General features: G+C 44.2%; 2 protein-coding genes across 3 annotated transcripts in view; both read right to left on the bottom strand.

Annotated features, from left to right (window-relative positions):
- Positions 1 to 9,729, bottom strand: part of eif4g1b (eukaryotic translation initiation factor 4 gamma, 1b) — a 101,195-nt gene extending 91,466 nt beyond the window's left edge. For both annotated transcript variants that reach the window (XM_083636869.1, XM_083636868.1), the window contains exon 1: positions 9,710 to 9,729. The gene's annotated coding sequence lies outside the window, so the exon portion shown is untranslated. The remainder of the gene's footprint in view (positions 1 to 9,709) is intronic.
- Positions 9,730 to 10,368: 639 nt separating this feature from the next.
- The window catches only part of psmd2 (proteasome 26S subunit ubiquitin receptor, non-ATPase 2), a 28,822-nt gene continuing 19,544 nt past the window's right edge, over positions 10,369 to 19,646 (bottom strand). The window contains exons 12-21 of the mRNA XM_083636872.1: positions 17,678 to 17,765; positions 17,400 to 17,562; positions 17,149 to 17,250; positions 16,812 to 16,957; positions 16,559 to 16,642; positions 16,089 to 16,257; positions 13,597 to 13,691; positions 13,359 to 13,485; positions 12,642 to 12,760; positions 10,369 to 11,600 (exon numbers count right to left, since the gene is read on the bottom strand). Of these exons, the coding sequence (XP_083492998.1) occupies positions 11,418 to 11,600; positions 12,642 to 12,760; positions 13,359 to 13,485; positions 13,597 to 13,691; positions 16,089 to 16,257; positions 16,559 to 16,642; positions 16,812 to 16,957; positions 17,149 to 17,250; positions 17,400 to 17,562; positions 17,678 to 17,765 (1,276 nt within the window). The 3' untranslated portion in view covers positions 10,369 to 11,417. The remainder of the gene's footprint in view (positions 11,601 to 12,641; positions 12,761 to 13,358; positions 13,486 to 13,596; positions 13,692 to 16,088; positions 16,258 to 16,558; positions 16,643 to 16,811; positions 16,958 to 17,148; positions 17,251 to 17,399; positions 17,563 to 17,677; positions 17,766 to 19,646) is intronic.

Raw genomic sequence — 19,646 nt, forward strand, 5'->3', positions numbered from 1 at the left:
TATGGAGAAAATAAATGGGAAACTCACTTCCGGGGCAAGAAATGTCACATGACTGCTGAGCTCCAGTGTTTGCCCTACCATTCTACGACGACGCCCTCGCCAGGTGCAATTCTTTTTCTCCTGCTCTCCCCAAAATGTCAGTAAACCTTTATGGCATATTATTACAATACAACAACACTGGTGTTGACAGTAATAAAAGATGGCAAATCATTCAAAACAATAAGCATTTTGCTTTTAGGAGTATTGCGCCAGCGTGCAGCGCTGTTCCAAAACGTGTCAACGTGTGTCGTTGCCTGGGAAACGCACATCCCATAATACAACTGTTCGCATCGCATCCCATAATAGTATGATGATACTTGGGATGCCTTTGCGAACATAGATTAGAATTAGAATTAGAATACCTTTATTGTCATTGCAACTTGTACAACGAAATTCATTGTGTGCAGTACCAAGCTACGTAGGAGGAATAAAAAAAGTAACTAAGTCTAAAAGAAATTGATCCTACATATTACCACATGCAATGGATAAAAAGACAAGATAATAGAATAAAATAAGCATTAAGAAGGGGCAGCATTCGTATCATGTGCGTCATAACATAGGACATTAAAGTGCAGCATACGTATCATGTGCGTCTTACTAAATGACATTAAAGTGCGATGTGTAAACAATAGGGGTGTCACGATACACTCAGTTCACGATACGATACGTATCACGATACTGGGTTCACGATAACGATACGATACGATACGATTTTAACAATATTTTTTTAAACTTGAATAATGACAATATATGACTGGAAAAGTAGTATTTTATTTGAAATGCACAAATACAAAACATGCTGTTGTGGGAAATTGTTATTACAATAACAACTAGAAAAAACATGAGATTGGAGATAATTATCTTGAAATAGAATGAGTTACACCGTCACTTAGATTTACTTTGAACTAAAAGGTTTCTCAGCAGTATAAATTCTCATTATGCATCTTCAGTTTTTCTTCAAACTCAAACAACAAGACTTTTCTTAATCTATTTTTTTATGCATCTTCAGTTTTTCCTGTCAAGTAAACAGTTTTGCCAGAAACTCAATTGAATGGTTTCTCTCCTGTATAACTTCTCATGTGTCTCTTCAGAGACTTGTTCAACTGAACTACTTTCCACACATTGAACTTCAACAAACAAAGACGTTTCTTAGTCTAATTTTTGAAAAAAAAAAAAAAAAAAAAAAAAATTGCGATATGAGATTTCATCTCAACGATACATATCGTGACGTTTTACTATCGTGAAATTTCGTGGGACGATATATTGTGACACCCCTAGTAAACAATAAACAGATGTAGCAGCATACAATAAACTAATAAACTAATGTGCCAGTGTCAGTGCAGTGTCAGTGCAGGTCAGATGCAGGTCTGCATGCAAACAGGTTAGCTAAAAGTTTAGCGTCGCCAGCAACGGCCCCCACCGTTGCGGTCCGGGTACGTTTCAAAATCCCTCCTGAAGATTTTTCTAGGGGACTGAGCTCTACATGTTCCAGTGTTTTCTCTGTATTCATTTAGCAGTGGTGCGCCACCACAGCTAGAGGAAAATGTGAAATAACACAGCATTGCCTTAGCATCATCTAAAATTAGAATAACCCTAATCCCAAACGCAGATGTTTTTGTTATGATTACAACAATCATTATTAGCACTACTACAACCTCAACTTGAAGCATAACTTAAACCCAAACAGTAACAGATATGGGACAACATGATGCAGAATGGAATTCTTTGCCAAACACCACAGCTGCAGAACATTTTCAGAGTAAATACCAAGGCGTGCTCCAGACAATAGTGAGATATTATTGAATATAAAGCCTACATTACCTCTGACACACACATACAGCGCCTATCCCTCTCTCACACACGCGCGCACGCGCGCACACACACACACACACACACACACACACACACACACACACACACACACAAAAGCCTGAGTCACGATGAATCGAGGTGTTTTTTCTAAGAGGGAACTGCACTAGAGATACGCTGCTAATCTCCATTGTTAACATGACGAAGGATTTTAACACACGCAGGCAGGTGAAATCCTCCCCCCCCTTTATCAATGGTAAGCTCATCCACAGTATACCATGGCACAGTATACCATGGCACAGTATACCATGGCACAGTATACCATGGCACAGTATACCATGGCACAGGAGGAGGGGTTAGGGAGAAGTTCAAACAAAGGCCCATCCATAGACTGGCTGTGAGAAGTACAGACACAGACAGACAGACTGACTGACAGACAGAGAGAGAGGCAGACAGACAGACAGACAGAGAGAGGCAGACAGACAGACAGACAGACAGAGAGAGGCAGAGAGACTGACAGACAGACAGACAGACAGACAGACAGACAGACTGACAGGCAGACAGACTGGACTAGAAGATGAGAGCCTGAGCACTGCAGTCAACCTCAGAGCTAAAACAGGGACTCTATTTATCAAACACCACACACACACTGACTCTGTGTTTGGTCCCCTCATTGGGGGAAACATTAATACCGTAGAAACCTTTAGGTGTGTGAGGGCAGGGATTCCGTTAGCCGGTAATTGCCGGCTTTTAGCCGGTATTTGTTGCCGTGGGCCGGCAAATTAAAAGGTCACCGGCTCAAGTGGCCGGCTGAAAATATGCCAGATAAATAAATTCATTGTATAAAATAGCCTAATATTGTGTGACCTATAGCCTAAGTGATGTTGCCAATAAGATACGACTTGCTAGGCCAGTCCTTTTTTTTATCGAGATCATGCAACGACAAGTAGCCTACTTCAGGCCAGCAAGACGCAGGAAAGAAACAGAAGCGTGCCTGCCGCCGTCAAAAGCGAAAGCGACCCGACGTAGGCTGTCAATTTAGCGGAGGTAAAAAGCCTTTTTACCTACTCGGGCGAATCAATCAATCAATCAATCAATCAATGGCTCGCGCTTGGTTCGTATGATGAGGAGATTAATCAAAATGCTTACCACAAATAAAGCCACATGGGAGCCGAGAACCAGTGCAAGAGAGCTGCTGCACAGGTGCCAGGTGAGTGGGAGAGATTAAGGTGCCTACGTAGCCTATTGCTGGGGATTCAAGTTGTGCGCTGTCGCACTTATTACTTTTAGCTAACGCTACGTTGTTTTTTCATCAAGGCAATGTCCAGAAGATATGGGTTCATGAGTTTCTGCAAATGCAGATAGATAGGCTACAGTAGGAGCATGCATGCATGTTGTCTGTTTCAATAACGAAAGCGTCCTTTACCGAGAACGACGTGCCGACCAATTCAATATTCTTGCTGCGAAATCGGCCTCTTAATGACAACACTGGAATAAATAAGATCGACTACGACTATAGAGGCTATAAAGAATAGACTATAGAGAAATAAATGGATTCAAAACGTTTATTTAGGAAACATAGTGGCCGGTAAATATTTGATAGGGCCGGAATTTTGGAACGTTACCGGCTGCACTGGCCGTCTGGGAAAATGTCTAGCGGAATCCCTGTGTGAGGGAACACTGCAATCCTATCCCCAGAAGAGCCAATCCTATCCCCAGAAGAAGAGCCAATCCTATCCCCAGAAGAAGAGCCAATCCTATCCCCAGAAGAAGAGCCAATCCTATCCCCAGAAGAAGAGCCAATCCTATCCCCAGAAGAGACAATCCTATCCCCAGAAGAAGAGACAATCCTATCCCCAGAAGAGACAATCCTATCCCCAGAAGAAGAGACAATCCTATCCCCAGAAGAAGAGACAATCCTATCCCCAGAAGAGACAATCCTATCCCCAGAAGAAGAGACAATCGTATCCACAGAAGAGACAATCCTATCCCCAGAAGAGACAATCCTATCCCCAGAAGAGACAATCCTATCCCCAGAAGAGACAATCCTATCCCCAGAAGAAGAGCCAATCCTATCCCCAGAAGAAGAGCCAATCCTATCCCCAGAAGAAGAGACAATCCTATCCCCAGAAGAGACAATCCTATCCCCAGAAGAGACAATCCTATCCCCAGAAGAGACAATCCTATCCCCAGAAGAGACAATCCTATCCCCAGAAGAGACAATCCTATCCCCAGAAGAGCCAATCCTATCCCCAGAAGAGCCAATCCTATCCCCAGAAGAAGAGACAATCCTATCCCCAGAAGAGGCAATCCTATCCCCAGAAGAAGAGACAGACACGAAGACTGGATCTTCAACAGCTATTGTGCCAGTGCCAGCGCCACACACACACCTACACTGCACAATGCAATGTTTCCCCTATACTGTATGCACCAAGCTTCTGAAATATGACCACTTTTACCAGAGAGGAGGAGAGGGCTTCGTCTTTAGAAACTTAACGTTTTATATCCAGGTCAATTGACACACCTGTGAGTAACGAGAAACTTAGCGCTTACCTGATATCAGCACGATTATAAAAACAAACACTGGGTAGATGTCAACAATGAAGCAAGCAATGCTGATCACAGATTCATGATTATCATTTGGCGAAGGGAAAGGAGTCCTGCAAATTCACGGCGTCACTGGCTTCCGCCATGATACTAGTTTTCATTGACCAAAACAAACCCACTTGCATGCTGACCTGTCCTGCGTGCCTGTCGGGATCCGGGAGACTGTTGCTAACTTTGATTTGAGTTTGATGCTGGACAGTATTTAACGTTACCGTGAGTTTTTCAAATTGCAGTAAAAGCGCAGTGATCAAACAGATATTAGATATTTCATATGAAAAGACGTTATTTTGTTTTTGTCATACCTGACCGTTTCGACTGCTTTGCTTCCTGCAGTCTTCTTCAGAGACGTCACGTGATGTTGCTGTGACGTATATATGGGACATGCGGGGGACATGGTCATCCCACCTATGTAGGTGGGACTTTTTTCACTCTGAAAACAATTGAAACCACCGCCACGACTTTATTTCACCAGAGGCGAAGGCAGCAACACAAAGACTGATGGAAATAACATAACAGAAGAGAATGTAAGCCCACTAAACTGGTATGCAGCGCATTGACAGTCAGTAGATAGAGTAAACACGATTCTGCCTAGCCAATCAGTCGTCTACAATGTTTTCACGTCACCGTATGAACCCGGGTTCATAGAATAGAACCTCGATGAAGCAGGTACGAAAAGTAGCACGACTCCACCCCAATACAAGCCGGGCTGGGACAGTTTAAACCGGTGGGATGAGACAATTTATCGAGTCGAGCGGAGCGGGATCGCGCTACTACCTGCGGTGGAAATGAGCCATATGGTAATGACGGAGCAGGGGTAATCTGCTGTGTATGGGGCTGTTCACACATAGCGTTTGCATTTTTGCATGGAAAAAACACAACCTGTAGCACTTTGTGTGAGGAGAGGGACCATTAGGTGACGTTAGCTGCAGCTGTTGTCCCTACCTCAGATCTCCGGTGGTTGGATGGCAGCATTGGTTAGCGCTGCGTCGTCCGAGCAGACTTGTGAAACAAGCGAAGAAGGCTAATTTCCAATAGGCCTACATGCCCGGTACAATCCATTCTGCTTTATGATCAGTACAGTAACGTAAATCCACGGATTACAAGGTCCGGTGTTCTGCCAAAAAGTGAAAAGTGACCAGTGACCATAACGTTAGCTGCAGCTAAATAGTGATCGACATGAAGCAATAAAGTGATTCGTTCTCCACATTTCTTGTGGCTAACGTTATGGGACGACGACAGTGTAGTCAGTAAACTAGCGCCACGTTTTCAATGAGTTTTATCGGGGGCGTGTTGTGGAGAAGCATGCGTCTGTCTCGTGTCGTTAGCGGGAGCGCATCTCCACCAGTCAATTTTCATGATGAGCTGGGAAACTTCCTGTTAAAACTTTCAAAATAATAGTACTTAAACAAAAGTAAATAGCTTATTGATGCACATTGGATGAGAAAAAGGTATTTCAACAAACAAAGCAGCAAACCTTGTATCAAAATACTTGTGATGTTAAGATTACGAGTGAAACTGTGGCTGTAAGGCATTACTCAAAATTAATATTAATGCCAATGTTACAATAAGGGTTTTATTTTGAAAGCCCTAAAGCAGATGACATACTTTTACATTCTGGCTGACTTGACGCCCGTGCAGTTATGCCTGTCTGAAACACAGCCATGCTGCCTGATCCACATGACGATGTGTGCGTATCATTTTTAAAGGGGTGAGGGGTGGGGCGAGTACCCGAACAGCGGAAACATTACTCGAGTACTGACGTTATGAACGAGTACTCGAGTACCCGAGTACTCCCGCCCATCCCTACATCACGTGACGTCTCGGAAGAAGACTGCAGGAAGCAAAGCAGTGGAAACTGTCAGGTATGACAAAAACAAAATAACGTCTTTTCATAATGAAATATCTAATACTGTAAACTAAGTCAGACGTCATGAACCTTTTTGGATGATCAAACAGATACTTTTCCCATCAGCCTTAAAAACACCATCTGCAAATGTAATACCTAGAGCAAATTCACAGTAAATTTAAGACCTTAATTTTCCTTATTTTAATTTAAGACCATTTTTAATGAGCCGCGGGAACCCTGGAAAGGGACAGCGCCCCCACGACCTGCTGAGGAGGGGAAAGGGACAGCGTCCCCATGACCTCACTTTTACACACACACACACACACACACACACACACACACACACACACACACACACACACACACACACACACACACACACACACACACACACACACACACACACACACACACACACACCCTTTGCCATAGACTAGTCTGTTGCTATGAGTAACTCCCGTGTTAAAAAAAAAACCCCAGGCTACTGGCCTGCTGGGTGTGATGACACCCTAGCCGGTATAGAGTTACAGTGCTGGTAGTGGTAGTAAGACATTAACACAAGAAGCTCCGGTGATGGCTGGCAGGATGCACTTAAGTCAGCTGGATCACTTATCCTGTGGAAATGTATAGCTTAAATATAGACCACAAGCCTTCCGGTGGCCGAGGACAGTAGTGCTTTGGCTCCCTTGTTTATTGACCTGATCATTACCTTTTCTAACAAAACTACTGACTAGCAGGCCAATAGCCAAGTTCACTGACCTAAACAAAAAGGGTGGGGCAAAGATAAGATAGAGCAAATTCCTGTTAAATAAAATAGTACACTCCCTGATGGTGTGTTTGGCATGGTTTCTGCATGATCACACTTCAAAGAGTTCAGTGTCAATAACTTGTCCTCAACTGAACTGAAAAGTCAACAGTTTCCATCAGAAGTTCCAAGCTGGGAAACAATGTGGAGGAGAGAGTGCACGTGTAGCCCCGAGTAACACTGCATCACACCAGCAGCACCGCGGTCTCCCCGTGCGCCTCCAGCTCACTGTAACACTCACACGGCCTGCCAAAACACACACGTGCGCAGCAGACTATGTTTTCCGGCTTCATAACAGGAAGCACCCGAGTATTCTTATGTCAGACAAATGGGGACAGGCCTGGCAGAGACACACCGTGCCTCGGGTTCTATGACTGCACTTGAGCTTATTATTTCCATTCATTCATTCATTCATTCCCTCTGGCCAAAGCGTTTCTGAGATCACGACATATTTTCCTGGACTGTGTGACATTGAAAACATAGAATAATGCCGACATGGGACACAGGTCTGCCCCATGCTGCTAGCTTGACTGTGCTTGTGTCATGAACAGCATCCATTTTGGGCCCCACATACTGAAGTTCACATGGCTGGTAGTCTTCACATCTGCATCATCATGCATAGCATAGCATCCAGCAGCCTAGTCCATCATGATCAGCAACAGGCTTCAACATGCCATCCATCAATGCTACTAAAGTGCATACTATTTGAACACAAAGAAATAAAACAAAACGATTTGATCCAATGCAGGGAACAGCTGTTGCGCAAATATCACCAGCTAACATTAACTGCCCTATTAGCATTGATAAAACACCAGTGTTTTTTTAATCCACTTGAACTGTGGACGGACGACTTTTGCACATGGACTCACTGCATGGCTTTGCAGTTTGACACAGGGGCGTGTCACAGTCCAGTCATTCACACAAGAAACGACAAGGCAACTATTAACCTGTAATAAGAATACACGCATATGTGCTGTCAAATGCCCAGAGCTTGTTGCCGAAGTAGCAGCAGCATTTTGCTGAGGAGACGTGCTGCTGTTGCATGATGATGTGATGCAGCTAGCGTAGCTACTACTACTAGCCATGTTGCTAACTTTGCTAGGCCCAATCGGCCCAATATGGATTTAGCACGTGGTTTCTGAGCTATTGGCGCGATGCACATCATCCCAGCTGCGGGTGCCTCCATGCGATGCCACACCTCGCCTGATGTTTTAGCCATGACAACTCCCCACATTGCACAAAACGCAAACCGCTCCACACACAAACAGCAGCATATACCGGCTGCAGCAGTAGTGACAGCGTTCGTGTAAATGAATGGGAAAACAAGATAGGTGTCTCTATGGTGGTTAGCATTCACATCACAATCACCAGCTAACGTTAACTGGGCTTGATCGCTTAGGCTAGTTAGCTATGGATACAATAACAGCATTTTCGCAACACCCATCGCTGTAACCAACTAGCTAAGCCAGAAAACAGCCACTTCATTCATTTCATTCCGCATTCTGACATTAGCGTCTCACCCGACTCGACAGTACACGTGTCACCTTACCTGCTTTGCACTGATGCGCTAATGTTACAGTGGATGCCATGTTTGGCAAATCACCAACTCGGTTAAGACTTCACACTAAAACGTTAGCTTGCATAATAGTAGCTATATAAATAACAGCATAGCGACCTGTCAATGACACCTACACCCATCAAGGCCCTCGTGAAGGTGTCACAACCATCACGGTTGGTTCAAAGCAACCGTCTCTTCCACTTTCCACCCACACCACTGGTGCTGTCTCTGTCTCGCAATCCAATTTACATTCAGTTTGTAAATTAAAAGAGAACACGGTGGCAAGTCTGCTTGATTGAAAGTGCATTTCTATTAAACTTATAACAGTCGACCTCACGCGCTTAACGTCAAGCTAACGTTACAAACTTTAATTCAAATCGCTTGTCACTAACGCTGTTAGATAGCCATCACATGGTTTCAGATAAGTGATCACTCACTACGGTGTCCCCCTTTGTTTACAATAACACAGACAACATTGTCTATCAGCTACGTTACCTGAAGGAAACGAGCTGATCCACTTTCTGCCGGGTAGGAGAACACACAACCCGGCTTCACTGGGTTGATTTAACGTATTACTAGCTAGCTAGCCTGCGTAGCTAGCCATCGGTTGGGTAGCTAGCAACATAAATGACGTTAGATGGTGATAATAAACAATGTTGTGATGCGGTCAACTATTTGCCGTTTATCACATATACAATGTTACACAGACTAGAACGTGTTTCAAAACGTCGCACGAGTAAGAACTATTTCGTTAGCATGCTAGCTAGGGTAGCTCAAGTGAAGAAAGAACACCCACGTCGTCTTAGCACGGAATGCTAGGAGCCAGCCAGCTAGCTAGCTAGCGTTAGCTAATCCCCGAAAACACAGCAGGAAGACCAGTCAGCAGAAAGCAGTGAGAAAGTCACAACAGCGATGGATTTCTTCAGATCAAAACATAAACCACGTGATTGGAAGTTCATCGCACAATACTGTAACAATGGATTGGTACCTGTGTGAAAAAAGAGATCATTTTGCTAGAGAATTGAGCTGAAGACCATGGTGTTACCTTTCTCTCCTTGAGTCCGCAGAGCCGGACGGACGGAAAATCTTCCCGGAAGCCGGTAGCAAGGTAATTCCGGCAAAATCCCATCATGTGACGTTCTGATGGGGTTGTTGTCATCATAGGCTTTGGTCGTGACCTATGGTCGTGACATCCCCCTTATCACTTTTACAACACACTGGAGAGGTTTTGCCATTTCAACATCACACGAGATTAAACTTCATACTCTTGTCTGGGAACCCTAAATCACTGAAAGCTAGAGGTAAATTGTGTCAACACTGCCAGCTAATCTACTTCAGAAAATGCATCAGACATGATTATTAGTCTGACCCTGACTAAATGTTTTAAATTGCCTGGGAAACATTAACACAATTCTGTCACAAACCTAATGTGTACACCAATGAGTGGTTTAACAAATATCTAAAATCACCTTTCCCACATTCTACCTGCCTGAAAACCAACTCTATTTACTTTAGAATTAGTTGATCAAAAATCCATATGTGGATAATGTGATGATGTCAGAGATATGTACACAATTCTTTGTGGCAGAGACATCACTTTAAAAACACACACACTTAATAATTACTCAAAAGCAGACAAAGACCATGCCCTTCTGTGAGGGCAAACTGAGCAGTGACACAATGAAACCAACACAGAGATTACAATTCCACCAAGTGGACGTCGATCTTTTATTTAAATCTTTTACAGTACGTTAACAAAACCCAACAAAACAAAAGAAAAACTGGATGAAGACACTTGAACTAGCCACAGATCAGCCAAATGAACAGAGCCTAAAACAGCTGGTTCAGTAACGTTACATGTGGGATAGCCCTCAGGCACAATTCTCAGATTGCCTCATGGCTCGCTGGAAAAGCGCCCTGCTCTTACTTAATGTATGGAAACTTGTGGAATCCAGTGTCGCAAATTAAACTGACCTTATTTCTGCATTTGTAACCTGACACCCGAGGCATGTGCACTGGCGCTTTTATTTCTTCTTCTACAGCCGTTTTAACGTGCTGTGACAGCCTCCAACCATAGCAGAAATAAGACCGCCAATCCGCATGCCTCGAGTGTCAGGTCCCAAACTACTAGCCAGTTTTCATCAAACGTTGCATTTTAAAACAATAACCGCTAACTTTCTGAAGCAACTAGGATTTCTGATATGTTAACTTTGTTTCATCTGACCCTACCGAAACCTTCAGAATGCAGAAATAAGGTAAGTTTAATGCCCAACACGGGATTCCACAAGTTTTCTTACAGTAAGGTAAATAGGGCACTTTTCTAGGAAGCCGTCGGGCAAGCTGAGAACTGCGCCTGAGGGCTACATGTGGGAGAAGCTGATCAAAATCAGAGCAGAGAGGAAGCCGTCTCTGCGAGTGAATGAGGTCTCGGTTTACCCTCCCTGGGCCGCCACATACCAGTCCAATGAACCAGACCCCGAGCATCCATTTTTAATGACCGATGGAGCTGGGCCACAGAGGAGAAACACAGCAAGAACGAGAGGGATAGACCTGCCTGGCTCTTTTCAACCATGGAATAAACAGGTACAATGTAAGGGCTGCAAAGATCCGTGGAGGGCTACCCCTACAAACACAGGGTGTGGCCAGTGACGTGGAATTGGGATAGAGAGAGAGAGAGAGGGGGAGGGGGAGGGGGAGGGGGGGGTGGCGAGTGTACAAAGGTGGGGTAACGGGGGAAAGAGTCGTGGTCGGCCTTAAGTTTCGTAGTTGGGGTTCTTGCGGAGGATGACGAAGCCCTCCAGGATGGGAGTGACAGGGAGGTATTCTTCTGTGGCCAGCTCAGCGCGCTCTCCGTGAGCCAGCAGCACCGGTGTGGTGTGGGTCTGGAAACCTGTGATGGCCTTCGGTTTGCCTGCCTGGCCCACGACATCCACAGCCTGTGGGCAGACCACACAAACTCATCATCAAAAACAGACTTTTCCTTTTGCCCCCACCCCACCCAAAAAAGTCCCATTCAAAATGAAAGCATTTGGTCAAGCTCTCAAGCCTCTGTTCAATGAAATAATCCATTCAAGTTCTACTCACAAATAAAGTGGAAAAAAAAAAGTAATAAAAAAATTGTATTAGAAATGTTTGCTGTTTATTTATGTCTGTATAACAAGGTAAATACAGTTAGTATAAATTACCCCCAAATTTCCAGTTTATTACCGTTAAATCCCATATATTGCCCTTAATTCCCATCATGGAAAGTTTCCAACTTTGAATATTCCCGGAATTTTTCAACCCTAATTCTCCCAAATCAAGACCACACTTTCCAAAGCACTATTCTATAGTGTACTCTTTTGTACCGTATACTGCCATTGTAGTGCTAAGCTCATGAGCAGGAGGGGTGCAAGGCACTTTATAATGTACGCACAGGGAAGAGAAAGGAATCTACATTCTAGTTTTACTATCGGGAATATGGCAAATAGGTTACTATGTACAAAAACAGATTTGTAATATTGATGAGGATGTTCTGATGTTGATGTTCCAATAAGACACATAACAAGAATGACTGACGGTTACTGATGATGACATAGATGTTGTTGATGAGGCCATGACGGTAACGATATGTAACGGAACACAACACAGCTCAAGAATTTCACACGTGTGTACCGGTACTTGTACATCGAGTGACAATAAACATCTTGTATCTAGGTGAATCTCCCAAAATGTCGGCGTATCCCTTTAATAATAATTAAATAAATAAACAAATAAATAAGGAAATACATAAATTAAATTAAAAAATTTTTTTTAATTAACTTACTAATAATATTTTTTTTACTTAATAGTCACAGCTTGCCAAAACAATTCAAACAAGTGGCAAACAAGGACCCTTGTAATACACTGTAACCAAACATGCATTGAGCAGTGGTAGAAAAAAAAATAAAAAAATCCAGTCTTTAATTTTCTTAGACAAACACAGCTGGTGGCTTTACCTGTCCGACTCTGACAGACACGGGCAGTGGTCGCAGCTCCTCATCGAATGTGACCAGCATACGTGGCTGCATGGCTGCTACCAGGCCGTAGAGAACGTAGTGAGACTTCCCCAGGATTACTGTAATGCACAAAGTCAACAGCAGGGGTCCACGTTATCACAGGGGAAAAAACCCTGAGTGTGAATCACAGACAGTAACACTACAACACAAAACATTCCATCAAAAATAATGTTATTTTGAAAGGCAAGTTCACAGTCTAGATATCCTTTAAACTACATTGTGTATGAAGAAAATGCTACAACATAACACACATACATTTAAGAAGTAATGCATTTATTGGGGGGGGGGGGGTGATATGTTAAAACACTTGAATTATGTAACCCCCCCCCCCATAGCAAAAACATTGTTCCAATTTAATTGATCCATTTGCTTATTTGTTTGTGAATTTATTTTAGTTTTACTTTATACTTATTTTCTATTATTTATATAATTATTAATTTATTTTTGAGAATTGTTTGTGTCATTTATGTTATTTTACTGTTAGATTATCAACACCTAAGCTAGCTAAGCAGCTTCCATGTATACCGTATATCCCATCAGGGGATAGCTTTCTAAATGGCATTTACAAAGGAGAAGAAACAACAATGGCTCCTGAGTGTGTGCGCGAGCGTGAGGTGAGCATGAGGTGAGCAGGCTGTGGAGGGAGAATGGACTGACTGTTCTTGACGTCGAGGAAGGAGACGAGGACGGTGAGTAGCCCGGCGACGGCCACGCGACTCATCAGCTGCCTGTCGCTGTGATAGGGGCACAGCGTCAATGTGCCTTTGCCCAGGTGAGTCAGACCCTGCAGACGCACAAACAGGGGAAAGTCAATACGCACACACACACACACACACACACACTCCAAATAGTGTGTTTGTGTCCGGTACAGGGTGCCTGTTGTCTTGCCGCCCACCTGTGCCAGTCGGACCATGAAGAGGTTGTTGGGGTCTTTGGCGTGGTACTGCGCCAGCTGGCGCAGCATGGCGGCCAGACGGGCGTTGTTTGTCCCTGAAGAGAGAGAGAGGGGGAGGGGGGGGGGGGGGGGGGGGGCTTGTTAGAGTTGCTATGGAAACAACACAAGGCACTCACAGACGAGCTGGAATTGTGTGTCATTGTAAATAATGTTTGATTAACAGTCTGCAGAGTCAACCCACTGGTGAACATGTCAATGGGGCTAGCTTTGCTTAGCTTTGCTTCTAATAAATGAATGCAATTATTCAATTACTGTATTATTAGTTTACTAACGGCCGGAACACACATCTTGCGTGTGCTGTGCGTCTGCATGGCGTCTGCGTGTCGTTTTCATTTCGGCGCCCATGTTAACAGGTTACAGCAGCCACACCACCGGCATCAGACGCGCGTCTCAAGCGCGTCTTGCGAGCGTGAGACGCGCGTCATCTAGAGAATAGAAGCGAAGCCTATTTTTTCCTTTTACCGCGCGCGTGTCTCTAGCGTGTCTCTACACAAATAGACACAAAAAGACATTAAAATGATATTTTACAGGGGCAGCCACAGCCAATCAAGGCTCGTTTTGATTTGAGACGAGAGGATGAGCTGAGCTCACAGCTGCAGTTCTCCTGCCCTCTGAAAACCACATAGGCTACAACGTGGCTTCGTTCCTCCCCTCCCCACCACACACACACACACAGACACACACACACACACACACACACAAATCAATACTGCCTCGATTCTGAAGTGAGCCCAAGCGATCTTCAGTTAAAATCATCATTGTATTGTTTATAGCAAATTTAATAAAAGGTAAACTCTATAGGAAGATAGTTGGCAGACAGGCAGCAGCTGCACGCACCAGCCACGCTGCCTGTGTGGATGCCGCGGGCGTGCCAGCCGCAGCAAGCACGCCACGCACATGCAAGACGTGTGTCCTGGCCGTAAAGTGGATAAAGTATAGGATAAACAATCGCCTCTTTCCCGAAAACGCTGATAAAAGGAACCAAGGAGAAACGTTCCTACTGAAGGAGGAGTGGGGACACAAAACACCAGCGCACAACTCACGCTCACGAGGCTAAATTAAGCTTCTCTGGGGTCACTGGAGAACAAAACATTAACTTGTTAGCAAGTACAGTCACACCTTCCAATAAAATAAGTGATGGAAAATCCGTTGCTTGGTTGCTGAAGAAAGGAAGATGCTTTTTCCGCGATAGCAAGCTAACGCGGCTAATGCTGCCATCCCACAATTCAGGAGAGTGATCCCATGGCAGCCGAAAAGTACATACATACTGCACGTTTAAGAGAATTTCAGTCTTTTCCAACCTGTCCTGAACCCTATTTTTGTAAATCTCTATGTTCAACTAACTAAATTTGAGCAGATATTTTTGAAATTAGAGCAGTATTGAGTTTTGACTTTGCACACATGCCCCTCCTGCCTCGGTAGCCCGTGCATGTACGCCCACTAAACGAGCATATTTGTGCAACCGACACAGGCTCCCTGGGGCTCTCAAAGTGTGGCAGTAGCAGATTCCACCTCTCTTTCACCCCTGAGGCGATCCACACATTGAATATGTAGGCTATGATCCACACATTGAATATGTGCAGGAACAACAAGGTAGATTGTAGTTTTTTCCCCTTCTCTCAGCACACATTTGAGGTTGTGTCATGCGGTCTATGTTTTGATGTGTTTATGTCTTTTGATGTTGTATGAAGTGCTTGCTGTGAACGGAATTGCCTCATTTGGGCACAATAAATATTTTTTTATTCCAATTCTAATTCAGATTGTTGTTAACATTTATATTCGCCTTGCAGACAGTAGGCCCCACCCTCTCTCTGCCTGTTGCTCCTCTCTGTCTCTCCACGCCCCCACTCCTCAGTTTGTATCCCTATTCACCTGATGCAGCCCCGCCCACTTGACCCCATTGTATGACGACTTCCTGTTCAAAACGCCGGCTGTTTTACCTGCTCAAACTAGTCTGACTCACCTGCTCAAACTAGTCTGACTCACCTGCTCAAACTAGTCTGACTCACCTGCTCAAACTAGTCTGACTCACCTGCTCAAACTAGTCTGACTCACCTGCTCAAACTAGTCTGACTCACCTGCTCAAACTAGTCTGACTCACCTGCTCAAACTAGTCTGACTCACCTGGTCAAACTAGTCTGACTCACCTGGTCAAACCTAATTTGACCGATCATATTATGAGTCAGACTAGGTTTATGAGTCACAGGAAGTGTAAATACAATACGGAACCTCCGATTGTATTTACACTTCCTGTTAGTATCTCAAACCAGACGGTCTTCTTAATCGGTCTCTTAATCTTAAACGTCCATATGCCGGAGATCAGGTCTTTAAGCCCTGAATACATACACAAGGATTAGGTATGATAATAAACAACAGATGCTTTACAGCAAAGATCCATTATTGCATCATGCTGTGCCTGGAGTCTGACTCACCGCTGCCCACCATGCCCATGGCAAAGATGGAGTTGTGGGAGACTTCGGGGTCAGCGTCGTGGGAGAATTTGCTGAGGGTGTCCAGGATGTTGAGGCGAGGGTTGGACACGGAGATGAGAGCGAGGGCCAGGGGCACCGCACGCCTCAGGGTGGGCTCACCGTAACGCAGCTGATGAGAGGGGGGGGGGGGGGGGGGGAGTAGAGTCAGAGTCAGGAGATGAATGGATCACAAGAAATGAGGGAAGGATTAAGAGGAAGAAAGAAATATGATGGCTCCTACAATTCAAAATGCCCACATAAGCTGTTGACTTTATGTATAGTTGTCGCATGACAAAAATAAACTCCTAACACTCGGTCACATGTTGTGACCGTCTACTTAAAGAACTGCAGGATAAACAGTACATCACAATGATCAACTAAAAGACAAAACGCACTCAAAGATGAGTTTGTGAGCAAGTGGTGCTACTGACCAGATGTCCGAATGTCCGTAGTGCCATTTCAGAACCAATCTCCTCCCCCATGGCGATGAGGGCAATACCAAGAACCGCTACACCCTGAGTGGGGCAAAAACACGTCAGTTAATTCTGTGTTTTACATTTTTTTTCCCATACAAAACCCCACAAGTCTCCATCATATAAAGTCACTATTGAACTGACAGGAATATTGGCAACTGACCAGTGAGTAATGTATAAAAGGGAGTCATGGTCAGAGGTGAGTCTATACCTGGTGGGAGCCCATGTCAGCCGGGGTCTCCTTTTTCTCCTTGTCCTTCTTGTCTTTCTTGTCCTTGTCTTCTTCCTTCTCCTTGGCCTCATAATGCTCACTGCAGATGTGGAGAAGCTGCTGCACCTTCAGCACATTACCTGAGCCTGGGATGAGGGAGAGGAACATTCATAGGATGGGGGCAGTCTTGGTGAATGGAAGATTAAATTGACATATGAAGGTACTGTAGGTATGGTTGCAGAGGGGTGAATCAATGCATAAGTGGATAGATAGATGAACGTGTGCAAACAACATCTACTCTTATGGTATGTCTGAAAGACAGGACTGTCAGACTGACCTGCATAGGCACAGATATCCACTAGTGTGTTGGCAAAGCTGCGGAAGGGTTCAGGCACAACCTGCAGAGCTGCCAGGGTCGTCTCAATGGCCTCTCCTTTACCTGTGGAACAGGTGGACGACAAATTATTTTCAGCTGCAGTATCACTAGGAAAAGGAAGGAAAGTTTTGAACCGGCACTGCACCACGTGACGACTAGTCGACGTCAACTCAACGTTATTGGTGGAAAGGTCGTCGACCCCTAATACTTACCCAGGTGGTTGAGTCCCAGGCCTAGTGGCAGCCAGCGGGCGTACGTGTCCTTCAGCTCCTGCTCACTCTTCTCCATGATGGTCTGGACGATGGTGGACGTCACGTCACCGTTACAAGAGCCTACAGCGATCATGCCGCACGCCAGTGCTGTCACTCCAGCCACCTGGAGACAACACACACACACATTGAAAGGTTTTTAAAATTCAACTTGAAATGAAATATACGACCTTGACTGTCCCACTAAACACACACACACACACACACACACACATCCTCACCTCCATGCTGGATTTGGAGTCTCCCATAACGGGGAGGAGCAGAGACAGGACGTCTTCTCTGTTGGAGCCAGCGTAGGCCAGGCCAAGTCTGCACACAAGGAGACAAAGATCAGGACACCTGGTGGTCAGGTAAGGTCGTCCACCACCTGAAATGTGAAACAACGCAGATGGCGGCACCGCGCCTCTGGATTGGCTGAGCAAAGAAGAGCCGGAACTACTGTCTGACTCAGGGATGGTTATTTCTTCTTGTTGGGGATGCGGAGAGCTGCATTTTCCTACAGTGTACAGTGCCACTAAAGTGGGACTTTTCAGGGACACAGTCGTCCTCAGAAGTGCGAGAAGCATAAAGTCCATGGTACGTGGACCGAACTTACAGCCACATATGAAGCATGAACCAACCCTTAATGTTTTTGGTAGTTCTAGTCACTGGAATTATGATACTAGGGCCCAATCCCAATTCCTATCTTAACCCTCAATCTCAAAAATGCGCACTCCCGCGAAGTGCTAGTGCTGTCCCGATTCTCACTTTGTTAAGTTAAGGGTCGAGTTTGAGGGGTCTACGGCCCTCAGTTTTGAGATTTTCCACGACCACACTTGGCGGTGAGTGCGATCCCAGAATCCCTTGCGTGTAATCAGCTAGATCCATTCAGATGGAAGATGGCGGCGAAGGAGGAAAAAAGGAGCCCTACAAAGTTAAGTATTTCCTTGTTAATAGTAGGGATGGGCATCGAATTTCGAATTTTCGAATAATCGTTGTTATTATCAAGGTCGACTTTTATTATTGAAATTCGAAATTCGAAAAAAAAAAAAAAAATTTTTTTTTTTTTTTTTTGAGTGAAATGTTGCATTGTCTCCCCTGATTCTAAGTACCGGTATAGTCAAATCGCTATAAGCATTTTAAGCAAGGTTTATGGAAAAATGAATGGCGGATGAAATCCCATGAAGAGGGAGAGGGGGTGACTTTGGCACCCCTTTGGCACTCAGACCTGAGCCTACTAAATATTTAATGAACCACAACCACTCATGATTGTCAAAACTGTTTTTTATTTTCGAAAATGTCAATGTAAAAAAAATTAAAAATGTAAAAAAAAAAAAAAAAAAAAAAATTTTTTTTTTTTTTTACATTTTTTTATTTATTTTCGAAATTCGAATTAAATTCGAATTTGGCCAGCGAATTTCGAATAGTGTTTTTGCTAGAAATGCCCATCCCTAGTTAATAGCGATGTAAAAATTACGATAACCATTGTATTAGCTTAGTTTAATGTCACTTTATGGATTTCCGTTTTGGAATCCTAACAACATTGTTGTTGCTAACGAGTGGGGGCTAGAATGACCGTGCTTTCCGACGTGAGGGCTGGCTTGACTGCAGTGTTTAACTGCAGTCAAGCCAGCCCTCACGTCGGAAAGCACGGTCATTCTAGCCCCCACTTGTTTTGTGTTGCGTAGCATTACACGTAGGCTGTATCTTGATAAAAACAACTCAACAACGACATTACCACCGAGAATTATGGCATTTCGTAACAACGTTAACAATGTTATAATATAATAATAATAATATGGCTTGACCAGCACGGCTACTGACTATCGATAGTTAGCAACAACAAATGTGTTAGGCTCCAAAACGGAAATCCATAAAATGACATTTAAACTAAGATAATACAATGGTTATCGTAATTTCTACATCAAGGAAATATTTGTAAGGATGCTTTTTTCCTCTTCTTTTGAATTGACAGACTGGATCCGGAGCTTTGGCATATTGCTGCCCCCCACAGTCTGAAGACGTATCTGCCTTTAAGGGCTGTCCCATTTTAAAGTCGCAAGATAGCCCTTAACACTTAGTTTTGAGGGCTACTAAGATTGAGGGTTGAGCTGGAGGGTTAAGATTGAGGGTTAAGAAAAGAATTGGGATTGGGCCTAGGTCTCTGTCATTTGTCCATTTGCATTAGTCATTGCAATATCTCTGACATCA

Source organism: Poromitra crassiceps (genome assembly GCF_964638095.1).
Source record: "Poromitra crassiceps genome assembly, chromosome: 5".
Taxonomy (NCBI): Eukaryota; Metazoa; Chordata; class Actinopteri; order Beryciformes; family Melamphaidae; genus Poromitra; species Poromitra crassiceps.